General features: G+C 33.2%; 1 protein-coding gene across 2 annotated transcripts; it reads left to right on the forward strand.

Annotated features, from left to right (window-relative positions):
• The first annotated feature begins 5877 nt into the window (after positions 1 to 5877).
• LOC100868126 (uncharacterized) lies at positions 5878 to 8134 on the forward strand. Of its 2 annotated transcripts, XM_012487042.3 has the most exons (3): positions 6146 to 7359; positions 7465 to 7623; positions 7722 to 8134. In XM_012487042.3, exons 1-3 carry the CDS (start codon positions 6261 to 6263, stop codon positions 7730 to 7732), a joined length of 1269 nt encoding a protein of 422 aa, XP_012342496.2. In that variant the 5' UTR covers positions 6146 to 6260; the 3' UTR covers positions 7733 to 8134. The 2 variants fall into 2 exon arrangements, with proteins under 2 accessions (XP_012342495.2, XP_012342496.2); XM_012487041.3 differs by having other exon boundaries at positions 5878 to 7359; positions 7465 to 8134.
• Positions 8135 to 22837: the final 14703 nt, after the last annotated feature.

Genomic DNA, 22837 nt, shown 5'->3' on the forward strand with positions numbered 1-22837 from the left:
AGTGAATTATAAGATATCGCGATTTGTTTGCTATAAATTGTTTTAATTTCTTATAAAGTAAATTTTATATCTTTAAAATGATTACGATTCTTTATTTCTAATCAATAGTAGCTTTTTAGTCAGAATTAACGATTTCGATTGAATTTGTTTTAAAATATAGCGTTGCGTTGATAAATAATCGCGTTTGTTCAAGTAGTGTTGCGAATATTGAATGCCCAAATTTCTTTCACTGGAATTGTGGAAGAACTCACGTTCCTGTTCCTGAATCACCTTAAGTGGCTAAAAAAAGCTACAAGGGTGATTATACGATGGCAGTCATTAAAGAGACCATTGGATTTTCTTCGGATCATTCTTTAGTAGTGTTGCGTTGTTTAAATTTGAGTGCATAAAGTAACGTTGCGTAAATAATTGATTGAATTTTTTTGTTTTTTTTTAATTTTTTTTCAATATAAATTAATCCGTATTGCAAGTATAAAAAAGCACTCATCGCGTTTGATTTAAAAAATTTTTTATTTTATAAAAAATGATATATTATTTTATTAGTGTTGCGGTACAAAATGAATATTCCACTCGCGGTTTGTTGTTCGATTCATATCGAGTGGAAGATATTTTTATTTTAGTAGTCCTTCCGACTACTACGTTCTTTTCTTTTTCAGCATCCCTTATGACCCCTTATCATTCTGCGTTCGTTGCATAAAATATTAGTGTGAAAATATTAGTTTGAAAATATATTATTTAATATTTGTTTTTCTCTTTGATAAAGACTTTGTCTTCAATTTCGAATTGAAATTGTTTTTATGAAATTTCTTTATTGAATTTCTTCAATAACGGTGAATGTTCATTATGTTTATCATTTTATATAATTATTTTACGAATTTTTATGAAATTACAATGTTTGAAATATTTTTTATTCTGTTATACTAATCTCTTATTTGAGTTTGTTTCAGGTATATCAATTCTAAGAGAGCAGTTATTTATTTCAAGAAAATTTTGTATCATCGATTAAATAATAAATAATTATATATTACTAATTACTAATAATTTGATTTGTTTCAGGATCTATTATGAAATCAACCAATCATCATTCATCATATTTTATATAATGTTTCTCTCTCTTTTTTCGGTTATGTTTATTTTGAAGTGAAAGGGGTCCCTAAATACATCTTTTAGATAGATTTTTATATAGATAAGTAGTACCTTCCTTAAGAATAGAGAAAAATGCATTTGGATTCTGTGTTGATAAAGATGGTTGTGATACGGTATGATTCTGTAATGAATTGGAAAGGTGTAACTGTATCTTATTAGATTCTATGAGGTAGGAATGGTATGATAGGGTGTGAGTCTGAGTAATGAAGTGGAAAGGTATAACTGTATTTTGTAAAATTAAATTCTATGTAGGTAGGGATCGTATGAGTCTGTAATGAATTGGAAAGAAACTGTATTTTTATGTAGGTAGGATTTCTAACTCTTTAAAATAGGAAGGTACTACTTTTAGACTTAGGAATAAAGTGATTTTGAAATAAGGATTTAACTAAGATATTGATAGCAAACAAAGAGAGTAGAAGATTTAGATGAAACTTGATCTTGAAGGTTATATGTTAATTAATTCTTTATAATTAAATCACATTTATGATTTGAATATTTCTAAGTTGAATTGACAAAATTTTTATATTGAAAAATTTTAAAAAGTAGTAAGTAGATGGCTTGTAGAATTGCTGCTGTAGAAAGTAGAATATATTTGTAAATGCATGCTTAATAATGCTTGGTGGTAGTAAAGGTGATTTACATTAAAAGTGGTGATGGTTAATAAAATATGATTAAATTCTCTATGAAATGCATTTCACTTTTTTTTTTTTTACCTTCAAACTTCGTAATGTATTAATATTTTATATATTTGTACTTATAATAATATAAAATATTGATATATGTACAAAGAAATGTATTTGTATTTCATGTCAAGAGTTATATAGGATTAAGATTTAATTCAATTCTTACTTTCAGATTTAGCTTTTCGGTTTTCCTTGAGATTCCTTTTGCTGTTTGTTTTGTACAATGTTCAAAGATTGAACGTTTTGCAAATTTACATCAAAAGGAATATTTGTCATTGATTTTAAATAAATTTTTGCATAATGGAGGGTGGATGGGACCGTGTGGATAGGGTGGGTCTCCACTTCGCAGCAACCTCCAAGTTGGTGAGACCTGGAAATCATTATTATTTACCATATAATTTATTTTTTTATCCTCGATACAACTATAAATTCTATAGTAAATAATATGAGCTAATTGGCTGCGTCCGCGATTCCAATTTTTAATTTTTTGCGTATTAATATTTTTAACAAATTTTGTTTTTGTTGTTATATTTTAAAATTTTTGTTTATTTTTTGAAAAGATAGTTTGGGTGATATGTCTAAATGAATTATTAAAACTTTGAGCATGGGTTTTGTATTTTTTAAAAATGAATAAATGTCTTTAATAAAGTCTACAAATAAATCCTTATTGAAATGAATGAATAAATCTATAATTTAATAAATAAATAATTCGAGGTATAACGTAAGTTAAACAAAACAAAATACTGAATAAACCATACACTATTTAAATGAATTAAAAAATAAGTAATAAGTAATTTTTAATCTTATAAAATTTATTCCTAATTAATATTTATAATATTATTGTGATATGTTATAAATTCTTTATTCATCTTTCTTTTCAATTAATTTTATTGCATTATATATTGAATCACTTATTTTTTCTTTTATTTATTATTAAGAGATTTATTTCTATATTTATTTTTTGATTTTTTAATTTTTATTTTCACTTGTTTAATTTTTCAATTATTTTTTTATTTATATATTTCTACGTTTTTTTCTTCATTTATTTCATGTGTTCATCTAAATCAACAAATATACATATTAACAGATACTTTCAAGCAATAGAATATATTTAAATCAAAGAAGTATTTGTGTGAAGGAATAAATCAATGAATAAAATGAAAGAATAAATTACAAAATAAATGAATCGTTGTACACATGAAATAAAAAAGTCATAAAAACTTTACAAATTAATTAATAGATAATTCAACACATAAATAAATGAATTGGTAAGTAAATTGGTAAATAAATGATTTAGAGTTTATTAAATAATTGCATATATAAATAAAACAATGAAATCTATAAAAAACATCAATAAATAACTTATTTGTCAAAGAAAGAATAAACATATAATAAATTATCAATAATTATATATTATCATGTATATAATTTCCTAAATAATCATATAAATTAATTCTAAATTTGTTATATGTATAAATAATTCGATGTATATATAAAGAGGAAAAGAAATAGTATATTAGTAATATATTAGTAAATAAATGAATGAATAAATGAAATAGTCTATAATTAATGAAATAAATAGAGGAAAATGTAAGAAAAAATTTATGTCTTAAAGAAGCTTAGAAGGAGATTGCATTAATAAAACGTAAATATATAAATAATTTGAATTCTGCATAAATAAATAAAACGGAAAGTGTAAAAATAGGATAAGATATATAAATAATTAAATAATTAAAATAAATATATATATGATTTTTAGTTTTGTTCACTTATTTATGCCTAGTGAGTAATTTTTAGATTTTTAAATTTTGTTCATTTATATATTTCACAAATTTACTTATTTATATGCTTCTTGTTACATTTGTTTATTTATTTATACATTTGTTTAGTAACCTATGTAGAAACATTTTTGTTTTATTATCTTAAATATTTTTGATATTTATTCGTGGATGTAAGTATATATTGTAAAAAACCTACAGATGGCGCCACGTAACAGAACTTCTTTACCGACATCTTGAGCTAGTAATTGAAACTTCCTTTCATTTATATTTTCATATACGTATTTTTTATATACTTTTATTTTCTTTTTTAATTATATATAATGTATTAAAAAATATATTACAATTAAATCATTATTTTATTGTTTTCGGAGCTTAGAACGAAAAGAAACGATTATTACGTGTATTTTATATTTTGTAGCTATTAATCCTTATGCTTTATTCTTTCATTTCTGAATTGTTTTTACGAATGACGTACAGATGGCGCCACATAGCTCATTGATTTATACTGCCATCTCGTGGCGTGTAATCGAAACTTTCTTCTACTTTGCCTTAAATTTGAAAATACATAATCATTATAAATTTTATTTTTCGAAAATTACATTATTAGGATTTGTTAAAATATTGAAGTAAGAAAGACTTCAAACATTTTTTATGATCATTTTTTTAGAAATTTGAAATTCCCAAAATATTATCTAAAACTATTTCCAGTACGAGTTATAAATGTTCTATAAATCTAATCTTTGATGAAAGAACAATTAAAAATTTACTTGTAATGTTAATTATTTTAATTTTTCCCATCATATTCTTTTTTTTTAAATTTTCTAAAGGACAAGTCATCCAATTTATCATCGAAAACTGGAACGCCTAGTGTGCCAGAAGCCTGAAACAAAGAAACGTTTGTCACCGTGAAAAATGCAACAACCGTTCACTTTTAATATTAACGCGTTTCGTTCACAATAACTTCTGTCCTGTGTTGCGTTACCGTCGTGTCGTATTAATGAAACAATAATTCATCGTGTTCCATTCTTTGCATAGTAAAACCGTTTATCTGACCATACGTGACAGGTGGTTCCTATCGCGGAATAGAAACAAATTCTCGATCAAAACGCAGATTAGTTCGCGATGTACATATTTTACCCGGCACACGGTATGACATTGTCTCGTTTGCAATGTCTATCCGGCATGGACAACGCGTGCATCGATCGCCAATATTTATATCGCCGATACGGAAAACGATTAATTCCGTTTTATCGATATCGATGGTTATATAGACTTTCCTAAAGTTTTAATATTAATCAAAAGTTTATATTGTAGGCATGGTAAGATTATATATAATGACTGTTATGAATAATGAAATTATGAAATTAGTATTAGATATATTTTTTAAATAAGAGGATTATACGTGAAACAAATAATTTAAGAATAAAAATAAATTTTTATTCATTTATTTAAAATGAATATTGTTAATTAATATGCATTAATATAAGTTTCTGAATATTTAAATTCTATTCTTTCCATGTCTTTTTTTTCTTTTTTCTTATCGATTATATATTTATTCCTAATTATTATTCTATTCTATAATAATAAAAAAAAAGAATATTAACATGCTTATTATTATATTTATTTTATACTTTTTTATTATTAAAATCACTAACGAAAATAACGAAAATAATAGACGTAACGAAAAGATAAGTTAATTTGATAATTATTCAAATAAATTTTTAAATTTATATGACACATTATTTTCTCATATTGCACACACATAAATCCGACCTGAATTATGTTTGAATTTCAATATTTGATCGGCGAATCAAATGTTTAATCATAGGCAATCTCAATTTTCTTAGATATATTCTTAGATATCCCAGTATTTGTAGTTTCTAACATATGTTCGACACCAGAGGTTTCTTGATCATGATTTCTGCATGATTCAGTCGTATGCCAGGTGTAAGACACGTAACACCGACCCCTGTGCATCATGAATTCTCTTTAATTTTTTATCTTTCGGTTTCTTACCTGCCTTGTCGTGATTAGAGACAGTGAAACATGAATTCTACGAAGTGGAATCTTGTCTCGATGGTGATAGTGAGTAAAATCGATATTTCTTTCTTTGTGAAATTCTCGTTCTGTGATTAATATTGCAACCACTTTAAACACGACATTAAGTTTCGTACTTTTGATTCAACCTATTCGTCATATGCAATTGAAACCAGCAGTAAAAATTAGACATATTCTGATCTTTTTCATTAAATTCCTTGCTTACTTTAGTTTACCTTTATAATATAAAGATTTATATCTCTTTTGCATTCTATAATTTGCTTAGTTTTAAAATTTATTCATTTTTACAATTATGATATGTTTTGCAACATACCAATTTTAATTTTCCAAATTTTAATAATTTCTCCATTTCTCTTATATTACTTTTTATATAACATTCTCATAACATTCACGAATTTCAAAATTTTCCGCATTTTTCTTTCATCGCAATGTGTAAACGTACACTATAATTCATAATTCAAAATTTCCTCAAAGCATTACATATCGGTGAAATAGCTTCATCGCCGATAAAATTAAAAAAAGTGAATTATATTTCGCACTATTCAACGTGTTAAAATATAATTCACTCTTTGCACAGCTCTCATTGATCTCCATGGGAATACAGTCGTCATCGAAGCAAACAAGCGGACAAGCAAAAATACAATCCCAAAAACGTCACGTCTCCGATCACTCATTCACTGAGCCGTTCTACTGGGAGCACATCATTCGGGAATTCGTGTTCAGAACGATCTCACCGCCGCCAACCGGCAACTATTACCTTTATAGACGTGTCTTAGAGGCGCCATTTTACAATGGTCCCTTCCCAATTGTCTCGAGCGACGCAACTAACGTTGTTCTCTCTCGTGGCGATGTTTATCACTTGCCAAGCGGCCACTGGCTCTTCTGCCAGCAGGGATGCACTGAATGCGCCCTGTGCAATGATCATACCCATTCCACGGTCAAGTGGGTCCTCCGTAGAATCAAGAGAATCTCGTCGCATGGTGGCACAAGACACGATCTTCAAGTGACGATCGTGCCGCAGATAGACGGCAGCTATCATATGAGAAGCTTGTGGTCTCAGTCGTACGTCTACGTGACGTCGCAGGGCGAGCAGGATATATACTTGAACGATAAGCATAATTATCGCAATGATGCGAGCGCTTACGCGACCCTCGACAATGATTTTTTGGGAGAACAGAAGAAAGTTAAGCAGTTTTGGATATACGCCGATAAAAATTCGTTGCCCGAGAAACGAATTGTGGAGACGAGTGACAATGTTTCCAGCAATCGTGTTCCAGAAAACGTCACGAGGAGGCAGAGTGTCGAGAGCACGAGCGCGATGCCCAGGAAAGAGGACGAGGAGAGGATTGATCCGAAGAACGTTAAAAGGCAACGATCGGAAATGGTGCAGCAAAGTTCGAATGGCTCTTCGACGGATGTTAAATCGAAGGAAAATGGAGGCAGGACGAAGCAGTTGATACCTAGGTTGATACTTGGAACTGACCAGATGGGACAGAAACACTTGGTTCACGTGGTACCAGCCGATGCATCCACCAATACGAGTTTGATAAACTCTGTGATGTCCAATGTTTTGAACTCATCTGGTCAGAATAGGACTGCCTATCAACGAATATTGCGTAGAATATTGGATTCTTTGAATAATAATAGACGGTCTATTGAAAGATTCCTTGAACTTCCAATGATGACAACAGGTGAATTTAGTTCTTATCTTTTTGATCATTAAGAAATAAATAGGATAGGAACTTGAGACTAATTTTATGGAATTTTTTTTTTCTTTTTTTTTTTTTTTTTTTTAGAGAAATCAAATCAACAAAATGAACACCAGGAACAGGAAACGAGAAATAATCTTCCAGGATTGCAAAGACAAGCAAATCATCCTTATACAGTTCACAACAATAGGAATGAGTCCTCGTTTCAGAAACGATGGCCTTATACTTTAAATTGGAATAAACAACGTAGGATGTCTAACAATGATACATTTGTTAATAATTTTATAAACAATACTCTCAATATTGGTCATAATTTCAATAACACTCACATTCTATTTCCTAAGGTACAGAATAATGATGCAGTAAATAAGACTGCATCTAATAATTTTCCTTCTAAATTAATCGAAGGTAATTATAACAACAATACGATTCATCGTAATTTCAAGATGAATAATATTACACGAAATAACCAAGAATATAACAATAGTGTATTTTTACCTCGTAAATATAAAATATTAGTAACTACCGAGTCAACTACGAAATCTGACGAAATCATGGATCATTTACAACCAAAGTAATTATATAACTTCTGCGGATTGAAATATTTAATCGAATGGCAGAAGTTCGATACCTGTTAATTTAAAAAGAAATTCAATTTAATACTCTAACCAATGCCATTGTATAAAAACCCGAAATATAAATTTATTTTTATTATTCCAACTAATAAATAAATATCTATTGATTGATTTTATCGATATTATGGATTATTGATATTTATTAATTAAACTGATTTTTTTTCTTTTTTTAGAAAAATGGAGTTAACGAACAACTATTATTAACTTCAAATTATCCTCCACTTTCATTTATTTATTTATTTTTTGCAAACAATTTTACTCTTTTCAACGACTGCCACTCTACCAATAAACACCCAATACATTTTCACGCTTCTCAAAACTCTATCCACACATTATCCACCATCTGAATCTATCTAATAACTCTCAAAAAAACCATCCAAACGATTCCCTCTCATTTAAAGCATTCTCTTGCAATAAAATTTCTTAAATCATCCTTTATCACCCTCTCTCCCTTTTAACGTTCGACAAACATCTCGTAATAAAACAAACTAAATAGCACAAGGGTTGGGAACGTCGCCTAAACGCTGTAAGCCCGTGGGTAGCACCATCAGTGGCACCGCTAAGAGGATCGGCGATCCTTAATCAGGCCTGGCGCGATCGTTTAAAACGATTATAACCCTTCCTTGTCCCACACCTGTATCACTAGGCATCGCATCAGCCTCGGCATATTAGCCGCTCAGGAGAGGGCGCCTCTGTCCCGCGTGTGACCTCTGCAAACTGCTCGGTCCCTCTCGTAATTACGTGACGAGTCTTGTGTAGTATCATACGCACGCGTGCTTATACAGGGTGTTCCAATAATCTCGTGCTATAATCGGATGTAGAGTATATTTTAATTGAAGAAATATAAAAATATAAAAATGGAGCATAGAAATAGAAGTAGAATAGAATTTGTTCATTTTCATTATTGGGAATTGATTTTGAAATTTAGAGTAATTAAAAGTAGCTCCAAATTGAAAATTTAATAATGAGTAACGAATGATTAATTTTGTTTATTATAATTCGAAGAAGGATTTATTGATTGAATTGAAAATTAATTGAAAATTAATTGAATTTAATTTTTTGGGAGAGGAGATAGATATTTAAATAATAAGATTTTATTCTTTGTTTTTTACACTTTGTCTTATATATAGAATATTCATATTTAATCAAATAATATATTATATACATTTAAAGAATTCATTAAGAAAAATTGTATTTAATTAAGATATTTTTAAAATTATTGAATTGATTTTGAAAATTGAAATTACATTGAATTATTGTTAAATATATTAAAATTTCCATTTAAATGATTCTATATCTTTATTTCTTTTGAAAATATTCTTAAATGAAACTGAATAAAATTAATTATGTATTATGCATACATATATTATATATTTCTTACAACGAATAAAATCTTCTAAGTTTTCAAATTCTTTTACAGTTCAATTCAGTAATCATTTTTTCATTCCAATATCAATTTGTATATCATGCAAATATTTTTCCAGAGATAAAATTCGATTCATTCCAAAACGAAGCTTACTCTTACTTTTATTTTTTAAAAAAAAATAATCCTTTTTTCTTTGCACCACGACTATTTCAACACCCTGTATACACACGAGTGTATACACTACGCCTCCCGAGGTGTTTCTCTTCGTCGCATACCTACACGCGTTCGCAGTGTACGGGGTATCCCTGTTCGTGAACTAGTGCAAGCACCAGCCCAAAGTACATCTATGTACGCGCGAGTACTTTGTGAACGAGAATTGTTGGCTCAACTTGGTGTGCCTTTCGGTGTTACAGGAGGATAGGAATTGGCGAGGTAAAGGGTGAGGATGGTGGAGGAAACGAGGTGCGTGGATGAAACGACGGTGGTAAGGTTTAAGAAGCAGAGGTAAGCCGGCGCTTATATTTAATTAAGGAGGATACGGGCTCGAGAGAAAGTCGGAAGAAACTCTGCTGGGTAAGAGAGAAAGGACCTCTGTGTTTCTTGTCTAATTATCTACCCTTTTGCGTTCACTACCAGCTACGTTCACTTTCTACGTTTGCCTATCTGCCCCCCCCCCCCTTCCCAATCCTTCTTTCCTTTCCTCCTGATTTTCGCCCAACGTCCTTACCAATGTCTGATTTTGTTTCTTTGCTTTCAATATAGCATTCTCTCTTACGCTCTTTAGTTTTTTCGTTAATTTTCTTATTTGAGATATTTCATTTTCGACGAATTTTTAATTATTGTAATTGTTTTTTCAAGTAAAAGATTTCATCTCTTTTTCTTTTTATAAAAAAATTTTTTTTTTTTACTAATTGTATTTAAATTTTGTTACTGAGTCTCTTAAATATAAGTATGTTTTCAAAAAAATTGGAGAAATATTTAGAAATAAGATATACATATATATTGTTTATAGTTTGATCAATTGTTTTCGAGTAAATTCATTCGTCATTTATACTTTTTATTAACAAAGTTTTATAAGCATGTATTTTATAGATTTTTTTTTTTTTTTTGATTCAAAATTCTTACACATTATTATAACGATTCGCAATCAAAATGTTCAAAGCTATTCTCTCTAAAGTATTAATTCTTCAGTTACAGCACCGTTGAAAAAAATTAGCGATAAGACGAAAGGGAAAGTCTTTTTCTTGAGAAGAAATTTCACCGAGCAAAAGAAAGAAAGGGAACAGGTCTATGTTTCTTGTCTAATTATCTACCCCTTCTTCACCCTTACTCAGCCACGTTCACTTTCTACGTTTCCTATCTATCGCTTTTCTCTCCTTTCTCGTCTTTCTCTCCCTTGATTTCCGTCCAACTTTCCCTGTTCTTACGTCTGATTTCCCCCCTCTCCCCCCTCTCCCCTTCCCCTCACACCCTTTCGTCTTTCCTTAATTTTCTTCCGTTTCTCCTCCACTTTGGCCCATTTCTTATCAAAGTCAAAACGATCACAGACATCGTCCTCGGACCAGACAAAACCCCTTTCCCTTTTTTTTTTTTCTTCTCGTCGCTCGATTTCATCGTCGGAAATTACGAAATCGCGACGAGAAGAAAACCACGTCCAACCTTTTTAATTAAATCATCCCTCGCCCTCCCCTTTTCCCTCGATGGTTAACCTTCAACTGCGATATCTGGAACAAGGATATAGATTAAGAATATTCCTCTTCTTGTCTATCTCCCTCTTCGCCTGTCTCTGTATACACTCGTTTCAATCTATTCTCCTCCCCTCCCCCCCGTCACTTTTTCACTCTCTCTTACTCCTCCATTCGTTCCCCTCCTCCTCTCTATCCAAGTTTGAACCAATGTGCAAAACGATCGATTCGATCGACGGTGGATTGGTTTTAACGAGTTTCCTTTCACCACGGTTTATCGTGAATCGTGGCCGCTTTCGTGGAGAAACTCCCCTCCCCTTCCCCAGAAACCGAATACGCCGGGGAAATTTCGACGGAAGATCTTAATTAAAGAAGCTCGCCCAAAAAATGGAGAGACCAATCTCTCTACCGTCTTCCTCTCTCTCTTTTCTCTCCTCTCCCCCCTGTCTTCTTTCTTCCTCTCCTCTCCCCCCCCCCCTGTCGGCCTCGAGATTGGTATTATTGCGTTGATTCGAAGGATTCGTCTATTATTAACCTGTCGTCGATCCCATTTACTGATCGTGTATATAATTCGAACGGATTCGAGATCGGTGTAATCGAGATCGCATCCTTCTTAACAGGATTCCTGTTAATGAGATTCGATTCGAAACTATTCTCGATCAGTTTTGAACGAGAATGAGAATTTCTTTTCTTTTATTAAATTAAATTTCTATCCTAATATTTTTCATATAAAAATTGTATCGTTTTTCTTTATTGTTATTTTTTCGAAACATTAATGTTTAATGTTTTTCAATCAGATATATGTTATTACCCTCAATTGTGATTGAAGATTGAGAAACGTAGCGAGAAAAGCTACGAATTCACAGAAACAATCCTTTCACGCGTAGTTTATCTCCCATTATAGAATAATTGTTATTTACAATAACGGAAAAAAAAAAAAGGTACATCAATGATACAACAACGGTCAAATTAACTTTTAGTGTAATTAAAATATATTTTCTGGGGATAATGATACGGATATTGTATAAAATTAGCAGGATAAATTATATTAAAATGAGATGGTGGATCTCTTTGCAGGAAGAATTAAAAATGGCGATTTTCAACTGCTGTCTCGGGATGCCAACGATTTTCCACGCAACGATATTTATGTTTACGCGAGAATGAAAATATTTAAACTTAATATTGATACGTGGAAATAGTTTACTCGCGTTAAATATATATTCGATTCATTCACAATATCCGGCTTAATTAATGGCTGCGTCTTTCATTTCAACGATTCGAAATTATTCTCCGCCTCTGTTATTTCTGTTCCTCTTTTTTTCCCCATTTTCCTGTTGGCGGTTTCAAGCACCGTGACACGATGATGCGCGAAATTATAAATATTTCTGCCTCTTAAAACCGACCGAAGCCGATCGGTTTCGTTTATGCGTTATGTTTATTTCAATGTATTTAAATATTTCAATGCCTGTTTCGATCGTTATATCGTTTTTATTTTTCTTTTTTTTCTTTTTTTTTTTTCTCCTCTCAATCTCTCCGACTCATCGGATATTAACGAATCGCATTTGCACGTTCGCTCGATAGCCGAGCGATTTAATAAACATTTTGATTAAAACTCGCGTTTAAATAAAAAGTATAATACAACGAAGAGGGGGGGGAAAAATAGGATGAAGATGAGTGGGAAAGTTAATGTTCGCTCGTTGGAACGAAATAACATAAACGATACTTTACCAATTAAAAAATCATCGAAATATTTCTCTATGGAATAACTCGGCTTCCCTACCGATATTTGAATCGTTGGAATCCGATTGAAATTTTTTGGCAAATATTTTCGCGTAATTCATTTTCCACGGATGGAAACGCGGATCTGAACAAAATTGAAATCTACGAAGTAATCGTTTATAATCATATATACATGTATTAATCGTGATAAATTACGTTAACGATACATTGAACGTAGTATTTAATAATGGTAAAATTTTTTAACTATGGAGAAAATGGAAATTTTAAAAGAAATTTTAATTCTTTCTGATTTTGTAAAGATAAATTAACAAATAAAAAATAACTATTATACATTAATATATTATATATTAAGTATTATAGTTTTTAGCTTCAACAAGAAATAGAATAGAAATAGATAGAAATATAATTCTAAGAAGCTTCTCTTAAAAATATTCGAGTTTTCGAGAATTTTTCAATTCTATTTTTATAATCGTTCAAATTTCAATTTCGAGCCGTGCAAAATTTTATTACCAAATGAAAATTTCATCGATTAAAATTCGCATTCTCGTTCAAATCTCCTTCAAATTTTCCACACTGTTCCCTCTCATCGTGTGTACGCGATGGCCGTACGTAAACGGCGCGAGGTGTTCCAGCGGAAATGAGGGGAACGAGAAGCGAAAAGAAATCGGACGGAAAAGTGGAGCGCGAAGGAGCCAGGCTTTTAAGGAACGTTCCCAACTCTCTCTCTCTCGATGGGAAATTGGCGTGGAGGGGGGAAGGAAGACAGACAGGCAGAGCCTCTCGATCACAACGCACCTGAGTGAATAGGTTACAGCAGGGGGATGAAAAAGGAAAGAGAGAGAGAGAGAGAGAGAGAGAGAGAGAGAGAGAGAGAGAGAGAAGAAAGAAGAGGAAAGAAATAAGAGTAAAGGCTGTCTTTCCCCGCTCTCAGATATTTAAATCCGAACCCTGAGTCGAAATCTCGAAGACAAGATGGTGGGTGTTGGTCTGGAACGGTGTATCTTGGGGGGAGGGGTTGCGCGTTGAAAGCAAACCTTGGAGAGAGCGAAAAAAGAAACGAAGGGTGGGTAAGGGGGGATGGGATAGAAGGGTGGGCGGAAGATGGAAAGGAAGGTAGAGGAGCTAGTTGTTCGAGCGTGACGTGTATTCTTGTACCGGGTGAAGCCGAAAGACGTAGCGCTCAGACTTTTGCCGGGGCCTTCTCGCGGAGGAAGAAAGATGGCGGTGGCGAAGGGGAGGGAAGGAGAGGGAAGAAGATTCAGAGAACGTGGTTCTTAATGGTGTGGGTGTGCCGACGAGCGAAAAGGAGTAAGTTTTAAAAACATCCCGCCCAATACGCTTCTGGTGCCGGTTTTATCGTTGCCCACCCCTACAGTTGCCACGAACGGTCTGTCTCTCGTGAACTTTCGTATCTGGCAAAGCCTTTTCCGGCCTGCTACTCGAGATACTCGCGCTTCACGTACCGTCGCCTTGTAAATCCTGGCGAAAAGCATCTGCCTGGTATCAAGGAAACACGTCCACGAGCGACACATGAGCGATTTCTTAGAACCCGCGCGTGTAGAGGGCATTTTATTGCGACCCCCTCCCCTTCCCCAGTCGACATCTCGCTAGAAACGGGGACGATTGCGGGGGAGGGGGAGGGAAACAGCGCAACAGGGCAGAGGGGGGTATGTTTCGCGGAGGAAATATGCAGGATTAATGGTTGAATGGTTTTCGCTCGTGTAATATGGAAAAGAACGTAACGGTGGAGGGATATTCGGAGGAAGAGGGGCGATCATTTTCGTTTTTCATCTCGAGACGGGATTTTATTAAAATTTGTGCACGCGGATTCCTGGGAGAACTTGTCTTTGTTTTCGCTTTGCGCGAATGTACCGCCGTGAATTTATATGTATTTTCGAAGAGACGTGAATGCAAATGTACGGGAACGATACAAGAGGTGTAAGATCGAACATAGGCTGTTCTCTATTGTTTATGTTTAGTAGAAAATCTGGCACATTATCGGTTCAATTATAGTGCTTGTAATTCTTTCGGATTTAAAGATTTTATTATTTATTCTGTCATTCTTTTTTTTTTATTTTTTATTTTAAGAGTTCCATCATGTATGAGTAGCGTAAAATCCGGAGAATTTTCTTATTATTATTTGCATTTAGATTGCGTTCCCTCTGAATTTTCCAAATGTAGTAAATAAAAGCATACAAAGAGTACAAGTATTTTATCTAGCAATGGAAATTTCGAATAAATCTTCGAATAAATATTGATCTTAGATTCATGCACAAACAAATATACCAAATATAATAAATTTGAAACATGCGTCTAAAATACAATATGCTTAAATTTTTAAATATTCTATCAACATTGTATTATCTCGTGCAACTTTAAATAATCAATAGCATAATTTATTGAATCGAATCAAATTTCAAAATCACACATACATAATTTCACATCATTTATCATTCTTTTTTAATTCTCCGTTACATCCTTTCTTCACTTTGAAATTTCCAAGCAAGGTGCAATGATGCATAATTTATTTGGATGCAAACACGAGTAAATCCAAGCAACGCAACGATTAATTTTCCTAATTTTAACATCGCTTGTTCTCTCCCCAATTAGACATTGAAACTGAACATTTTGGCAATTTTCCAAAAACTAGAGTTCGCGTTAGAAGGTTCTTGGCATGCATTTGATATTTGATGTAAAGACGTTTCGTGGTACATCAACGTACGCTACGCCTCGCTTCATTCTTCGCCCCTTTTTGCGGCGCGCTTTGACCGACAGGGGAAGATTGGATATTTCTTTCCGGGAAAGGTGCGCACCTGGCTTTCCCTTCGACAACCAGTCGAGAACGAGACGCGTGTACATCGTGAGTGAGACCTGCAACTTCTCTCACGAGTGTAACGCAAAAATGTGCACACAACGACAGCCACGATCAAAAAGAAGAAAACGAGGAAACTTGGTAACACGCGAAACATTCCATTGAAATGTAGGGAAGAAAAAAAAAAGAAGAGAACGGAACGAAAGGAAAGAAAAAATAGAGAAGAAACGAAAGGGATGACGTTGAAAGAAGGAAGGAAGGATGAACGGTTGATCGAGAGGGGATGGATGAGGAAAGAAGGGGAGGAACAACTAAAAACAGCTCGATCTATCGACATCCTATTTCGTTTCCTATTACGCGAACGTCTGAAACAGGCGATTTATTTGGTTTATTTTCATATGAAACGTTCTTTGGCACGATCTCAAAGGAGACGTCGAGCCTCTGTGCCCTCTCCACCCTCGCAGCTCTTTCCCTTCCATCCAATCCTTCGTCCCTCTTCATCCTGGATCCCCACGGTTTCTTCACACACGATTACGATCGATCCTCACCGAAACTAATATCCGAATTTTTGTAATTCCTTTTGATATATTGAAAGCATATCTTCTTATCGAGGAAACGTACTCGTCGTTCGTCTTCGTCCTTCCTATCCTCCTTCCCTGTTTCGATAATTGGCTCACGGGAAGAAAAAAGGAACGGAAAGAAGGTACGCAAAAGTACATAGATGTATAAATTCTTGCTTGCTCCTTCGCTTTTAATTCGCGACAAACGCGAGTCGTCATTCGCAAATTAGATTCGAAACGAGAGCGGCTGTTTTGGCAATTAGAGTCGCAAAAGTTTGAACGAGACGAGAATAAGTTCTCTCTCCCCGAGGGAGAGGGAGGATTCACGCGTACACGACTTTAAAACGAAATATTTCATTATTTGCAATTATAACTGTTGCGCAGTGAACTTTCGTTGTTGCGAAGCTAACCGTCTGAAATTAACCGTTCTCCGTGCGAAATACTCACTTCCTGCCTTCCGTTTCGCGCTTGTTGCTCTGTGGAGTGGTGGCCGTAATTTTAAACCTACTTGTTTTGCGATGAAACGATTTGAACACACGAGTGGATGTTATTTTAGAAAATTAGGATTGTTATATTGTTTTGCTATGAAAACGAAGGTAGTAGGTTTTTTGATAGATTCCATGATAATTTAAATTACGAAGAGTTTGAAAGGGTACGATCTGCAAGTAAGTCTCAAGCTATAATTTGATTAATTATTTAATTTCTTGTTCGTGTAAAATTTTTTAATACTAATTTTTAGTATATACATATAATATGATTATATTCCATTCGAATATTTTCGAAACTGTTGATGACAATGGAATAAATCAGATACGTGAATAAATTCTTTATCGACTGGATTTGTATTCTTATTAAATGTTTTTTAATAGTCATTACATCGATTCAAGTCTCATAAAAATTGATCGTATCATTAAATTTAAAAGGTAGAGAAAAATTTCAATAACCTATCGTTGTTGTTCGTTGATTGATAAGAATTAACATTCTAGAAAAATATATAATTTTTATTAATCAACGAATCAAATCAGCGTAAAAATCACTTGTCTAGAAAATTAAATTAAAATTGCATCGAACGAGCATTCGTATTTCGTCGAGGCGAAAAATTACAGCAGATGGAAAAATAACTCGTTCGATGCACTCCCACGATTCTTTTACAACAACCGATACAACTGGCCGATGATCGAGTTTCCACGTTTTATGGAATTATCGGAGAGAATCGATGGCGTTGAATTTTATTTTGACATTTATACGCGCATCGAAGCGTGTAATCAGCAAAGTGGTCCCGGATACAGTTTCCATCCCGGATAAATTGGCGGCCGCCTGACGTCTGTTTAATCGTTGCCGGCTGCAGAAGTAACGAAATTAAATAGACATCGGGATAATGATAATAATAACAATAGAACAATTGTACGTTTTAAGCGCGCAAAAGCAGCCAGCAGTGTTCCGTGAACGCAGCATCATTAGTGTCAGCTGGCTCGTGTAAACGAATTCTGCTCACATTCGGCCGTTGTCATTGTTGTTGTTACATTTATTCCGCCGGCTAGTGGACAGATACTCTAATTTCTCGTTTCAACGTCTGAACACGTTGTTACATTAAAACGTGATTTACGTAACAACCGTGGCACCGAATTTGTTGTGTACTTAAATTTTAAATTATTATCAATTGTGTACAACCGTGTGAAACAAACCGTGAGTAATTTGCGTTGAATCCAATCCAGAAATATTCCGATTCGTTTTAAACCATTGAACATGGACGGTGAATTGACTCGTTATTTCAAATTAATTCTGCGAAGTTATTCGGATATATGAATGTTTTGTTGAAAGTTAAAAGCTGTTTGCGTGTGCGGGATATAGAAGAAATATAACGATTTTATACGATAATTATAATATAATGACTGAATTTTTTTTTTCTTTTTAAACTTCAATTGATATTGATATTTGTAAATTGAAATTTATATTAAGAAACAAAAAGGGGTTAGATGTTGGGATTGTTAAAGTTGAAAATTGAATATTTGGAATTCTGAAACATGACATTTTTTTTTATTATATAATTGCATTATTAATCTTAGCATTATTTTTATAATTAATATAATCTAAGAAATCAAAGAAAAATTACGTAATCCTTTCATAATGAATCTCGAGAGAAACTCGAACAAAAATATGTTAAAAATACTTATATAAATTTCACATCTTGAACGTTACAATACGAAAAATTGATATTCTTGATATCGAAAATTTCGATAATAAATATAATTACTTTCTATAGTAGTTTCCAACTTTACATTTCCAACTTTTAATATTATTGTACTGTCAGAGTTAATTGATTCGAATCTAGTACAAAGAAACAATTGAAACTTTTATTGTTTCTGGTCGGTATCACGGAGAGAGCTAATTTCAAAGGTTGTTCCCATTGGTAACAGAGATGTTTCAATGACGTGCAATCGTGTTCCCGGATATAAAACCGTCGTTAAATTTCGTTTTTTATAGGTTGACGCACGATTTCGGGAAATGGGTTAATAGAATCCCGATTCGAGCACGCCACTGAACGAGGTCGACCGTTTAGTTCTCTCCTCGAAGAAGAAGAAAAGTTCCTATCCTTTGCAGATAGGAAAAAGATGCAATTAGCTCTTCCGTTTCTTATCCTTCAATTTATAATCGCATTAAACTTCTCATCGCGTGCTTTGATCCTTGGCGAAAAAATCTCTGAGAAACGAAGAATCAGAGGGAAAAAGAAGCTGAACTAGGGGATAATAAATGACGAAGGAGCACGGGGATGCTGCTTTTTGCCGAATAATTTACTTTATTGAAATCGAAGAAAATTGTTTTTCCATTGGAACAACAATTTTCTTACTCTCTTTCCACTGTATCGATATCTTTTGATATAGAAACTGTGATAACTTGGCTTTGCAATTAAGCTCCAATGATGTGAAATGGTTTTATCATTAGGAAAAATCTCATGTTTTGTTCAGACCTAATCATAAAATATCTGAGTATAAATTAGTTCAGCATTTATCAATTTAATATAGGCAATAAAAGATGTTGAGGCTATGAACTCAACCTTGTTTATCAATAATCATCTACATTTATTACTTTTGTTCAAATATTAAATTATTATATATCTTTAATGTAAAAAAAATTATTTCTCTCTTTGTGTTATAAAATCAATATGTTATCAACATTTATGCACAATGAATGTATCAATAATCTCTACGCTAATAATAAACATCAGATCTCTATTTACAAATCCGAATCTTCTTTTCAAAGAATATACAGACCGCGATCGTTCAACCGAAAACAAAAGCCTTCTGTTTCGTATCGAAATCCAGTCAATTACACGAATTCCCACGGCACATCGTTGCCCCGGTTCATTTAACGATATCCATTCCAGGCGTTGCGTTTTACATCGGTGGACATCGATCGTCACCTAATACCGCAATTTCCGCGATGATCCACGGATTCGATATCAAAGTGCCAGCTATTGTAAAGCGTTTAAGGACGATTGCATAACCCATAAAGTGCGTTGCGGGATGAAGAGAGAGAAGAGAGAGAGAGAGAGAGAGAGAGAGACGAATAGGCTCGACAAAGGGAGACAAGGAGATTGAAATAGGAACCGAAGATGAGAACAAGGAAGGGAGAAAGAGAAAGAAAAGGACGAAGAGGAAGAAAGAGGGTGAATGAAGAAACGAAAAAGAGGATATTCTGGAAGCTATCCGACTGAGAAGCCAGACACCAGGACCGTGTTACTTCCAGGCCGCCGATGCCTTTTGATCTTTCAAAGTCTAGACTTCCTCCAGTCTTCTAACCTATCCGAGGCAGTCGTGCTTACCAGGAAGTAAATGCTTCGAGACCGACTTATCGAAACTTCACGGAACTGCTCTGATATCCGTCCTCCTTGCAAACCCTTTCCTCGCGAATCAACAAAGAGATACTAGTTTTTTGAGGATGAATCGTGCCAAGTGGAAATTATCTTCCTAATTTGTTCCTTTTTGGAAGAGGAACAGATTATTGAAAATATTGTTTAAGCAATATTTGAAATCGTTTTTCGAATAAATATTTCTTGAAGTGATTCCTCGATTTGGAAATAAAAAATCTTGAGAATTAAGATCAGAAAGTGAAGAAATTTATTCCACGAGAATTAATTTTGCAAAAGAAATCATGGGAATCATTAATAAAATAATTTTTATTAAATTGAAGAGGAATCATTAATGGTCTTCGTTTTAAAAGTTAGGATTGATAAAAACTTGTAGGATGGGTTGAAATGAGATTGCTGAGATGCGAGATATGTTTAAATTGAATGCATAGTTCGGACTAAACGACATTACTGTTTGGTCTGATCCCGGTTACTCGAAGAGCCATGCGATTTCAATAACTTCGCTCTTCTGAAAACAGAAACAGATGCTGTTTCCCAATCAAATGATTCATTTAGTGTGTTGCTAGATGCGGAGTCGCTTTTACCCCAGGGCAACGCGACAGTTTCTAGCAGCTACATGTTCTAATTGCTATTAACTCGGAAATACGTGCATCGAATCTGCCATGTAGCAGAAAACTTCTCGAAATGATCGTTCGTGCAGTTAAACGAATGCATTTCGTTCGTTCTCGTGTAAAGGTTATATTGTTTTATGGGATAAAGAGATATACGAAGACCTCGACTTAATTACATATATTTAATTACACATATATTTTATACCAATAATATTATAATATTAACAAACGTGGAAATTAAAATACAAAGCTTCAGAGTTGAATTGTTCAAAATGTTAAATTAAAATACTTATATAAAAGAATTTAGCTCCTATTAAAAGTTGTATCTTCTTTGTTAAGTAAATAAAGTTCCAAGAGAATGAACAGTTTTCTCTCGGACTTGTAATTAAAACATTTATCCACCATCCTCGTAGTTTTTTCTGATGTTCTTCAATAACAAACAAGAAACAATTTAATTTCCAACCTTAATTTAATTTCTAATTAAAACTAATAAAAATGAATTAGACCAGAAATCATTTATATTTTGATTTTAATGTATATCATAATCTTATTACTATTCCATATCCCTCTTACTTACTACATATTAAAACAAAGAAAAAAATTATTTACTTTTCAAATAAATCTGATTCAAATTCTTAAATCATTGTTATAAAATTAAAATTATATTAAATTATAAAGTATAATTGCGTTTTATTTCAAAATTATAAACTGGGATTGAATAACTTATAAATTGTTTAAAATTTTCAAGAATCTTATTATTAGATTTTATTTAATAAAATATAATAATAATAATAAAAAATAATACATATATACATATATTTTTGATGAAATTTATATTTCAATAAAAAAAACTCGTGCAGAGTCAATTTTTACAAAGAAATGTATTAAGTAAAGACACATTTCGTCTTTACTTAACGAAACGAAAAATGAGTGCGGATCGACATAGCACAAATCATAAATTTCAAATTTCATCGATTGGAAAGAAACGATTTCAACGAATCATTTATCACTCTCAATCATCCCTTTTCACTTTCAATTAAGCTTCCAAGAGCACCCTCCGATCATTAAAGATTTGTAAAACGGTTAAAGAAAGTCTGGCGAAGAATCGCAGTGCTCAACGTTGAAAAAAGAGTACCGATTGATCTTTCGTTTTAGGGCAATGGTGTAGTCAACCACCTCTTTGTACTCTATCGCCCCTATCCAACCCCCACCACGACCTCTCGCGCGGATCCTCGACGAATAACCTTCCTCGTTCACAGAGCCGTCGTATAACCCGCCTAGCTACTTACCTTCGACTTGGTTGAATTAAGCCGGGGGAAGTCAATTGGAAAAGTTTTTATTGGGCTGCGTTTAGGAATTCCACCGCCATATCGTTTCGATCCGAGACAACTGGCATTCCTACTCCTGCCTGCACCATGATCCTTCGCGTGTTATTGCGCCCCTCCTCCATTTTCATACGACTCCTTCTCCTGCTTGATCACGTTTTATTTTCCCTTCCTCTCGCCGCCTATGCTTTACGAGCCGACACGTAATGGGCCGGTTTCCTCCTGCATCACGCTCGACCAGGCAACTCGCTCGAACGCGATGAATCAACCCTGTACCGTTTCCATTCTTAATAATATATCGAGAATCTTATGGTCGACTGGTTACCTTGGCGGAGAAAGTTTCAGTGATTCGATTCGAGCGAACAAGTTTGCTTCCTTTGAAGAAAAAGAGGTTGCTGTTTCTGGTATATATATATATATATGTACGGAGATACTGTATAAATGGATTTGTTTCTAACAAGCGTGTCTTTTTAGATAGATTTAATTATTTAACAAATACTTGATAAATTGTTAAGTGATCTCGGGAAAGGAAAAATTTACGCTTTAATATTCGGAATTCTCGTTTGGTGTTCAATATCAACTTTTGTTCTGTAACCCTTTCGCTTAGCATTGGTCACATTTTCAAATGAATCTAAAGACTATGCACTTAAATCGATCTATGTATTTAATTCCAATATTCTTTTTGTATATAGATTTTATACAAACAATTTTAACCATTGTTTCACACTTTCAAATCATATTTTCAAACGTGAAAAATTGTAATCGCTTGAAAACACGTTGCCTCGACAAAGGATCCGTCAACAAAACACGTTTACGAACCGTTTCACCGATTCCCGCCGACTTCATCCGTCATCGTCG

Source organism: Apis florea, unplaced genomic scaffold (genome assembly GCF_048593485.1).
Source record: "Apis florea isolate Af1SG1 unplaced genomic scaffold, ASM4859348v1 contig_2839_pilon, whole genome shotgun sequence".
Classification (NCBI taxonomy): domain Eukaryota; kingdom Metazoa; phylum Arthropoda; class Insecta; order Hymenoptera; family Apidae; genus Apis; species Apis florea.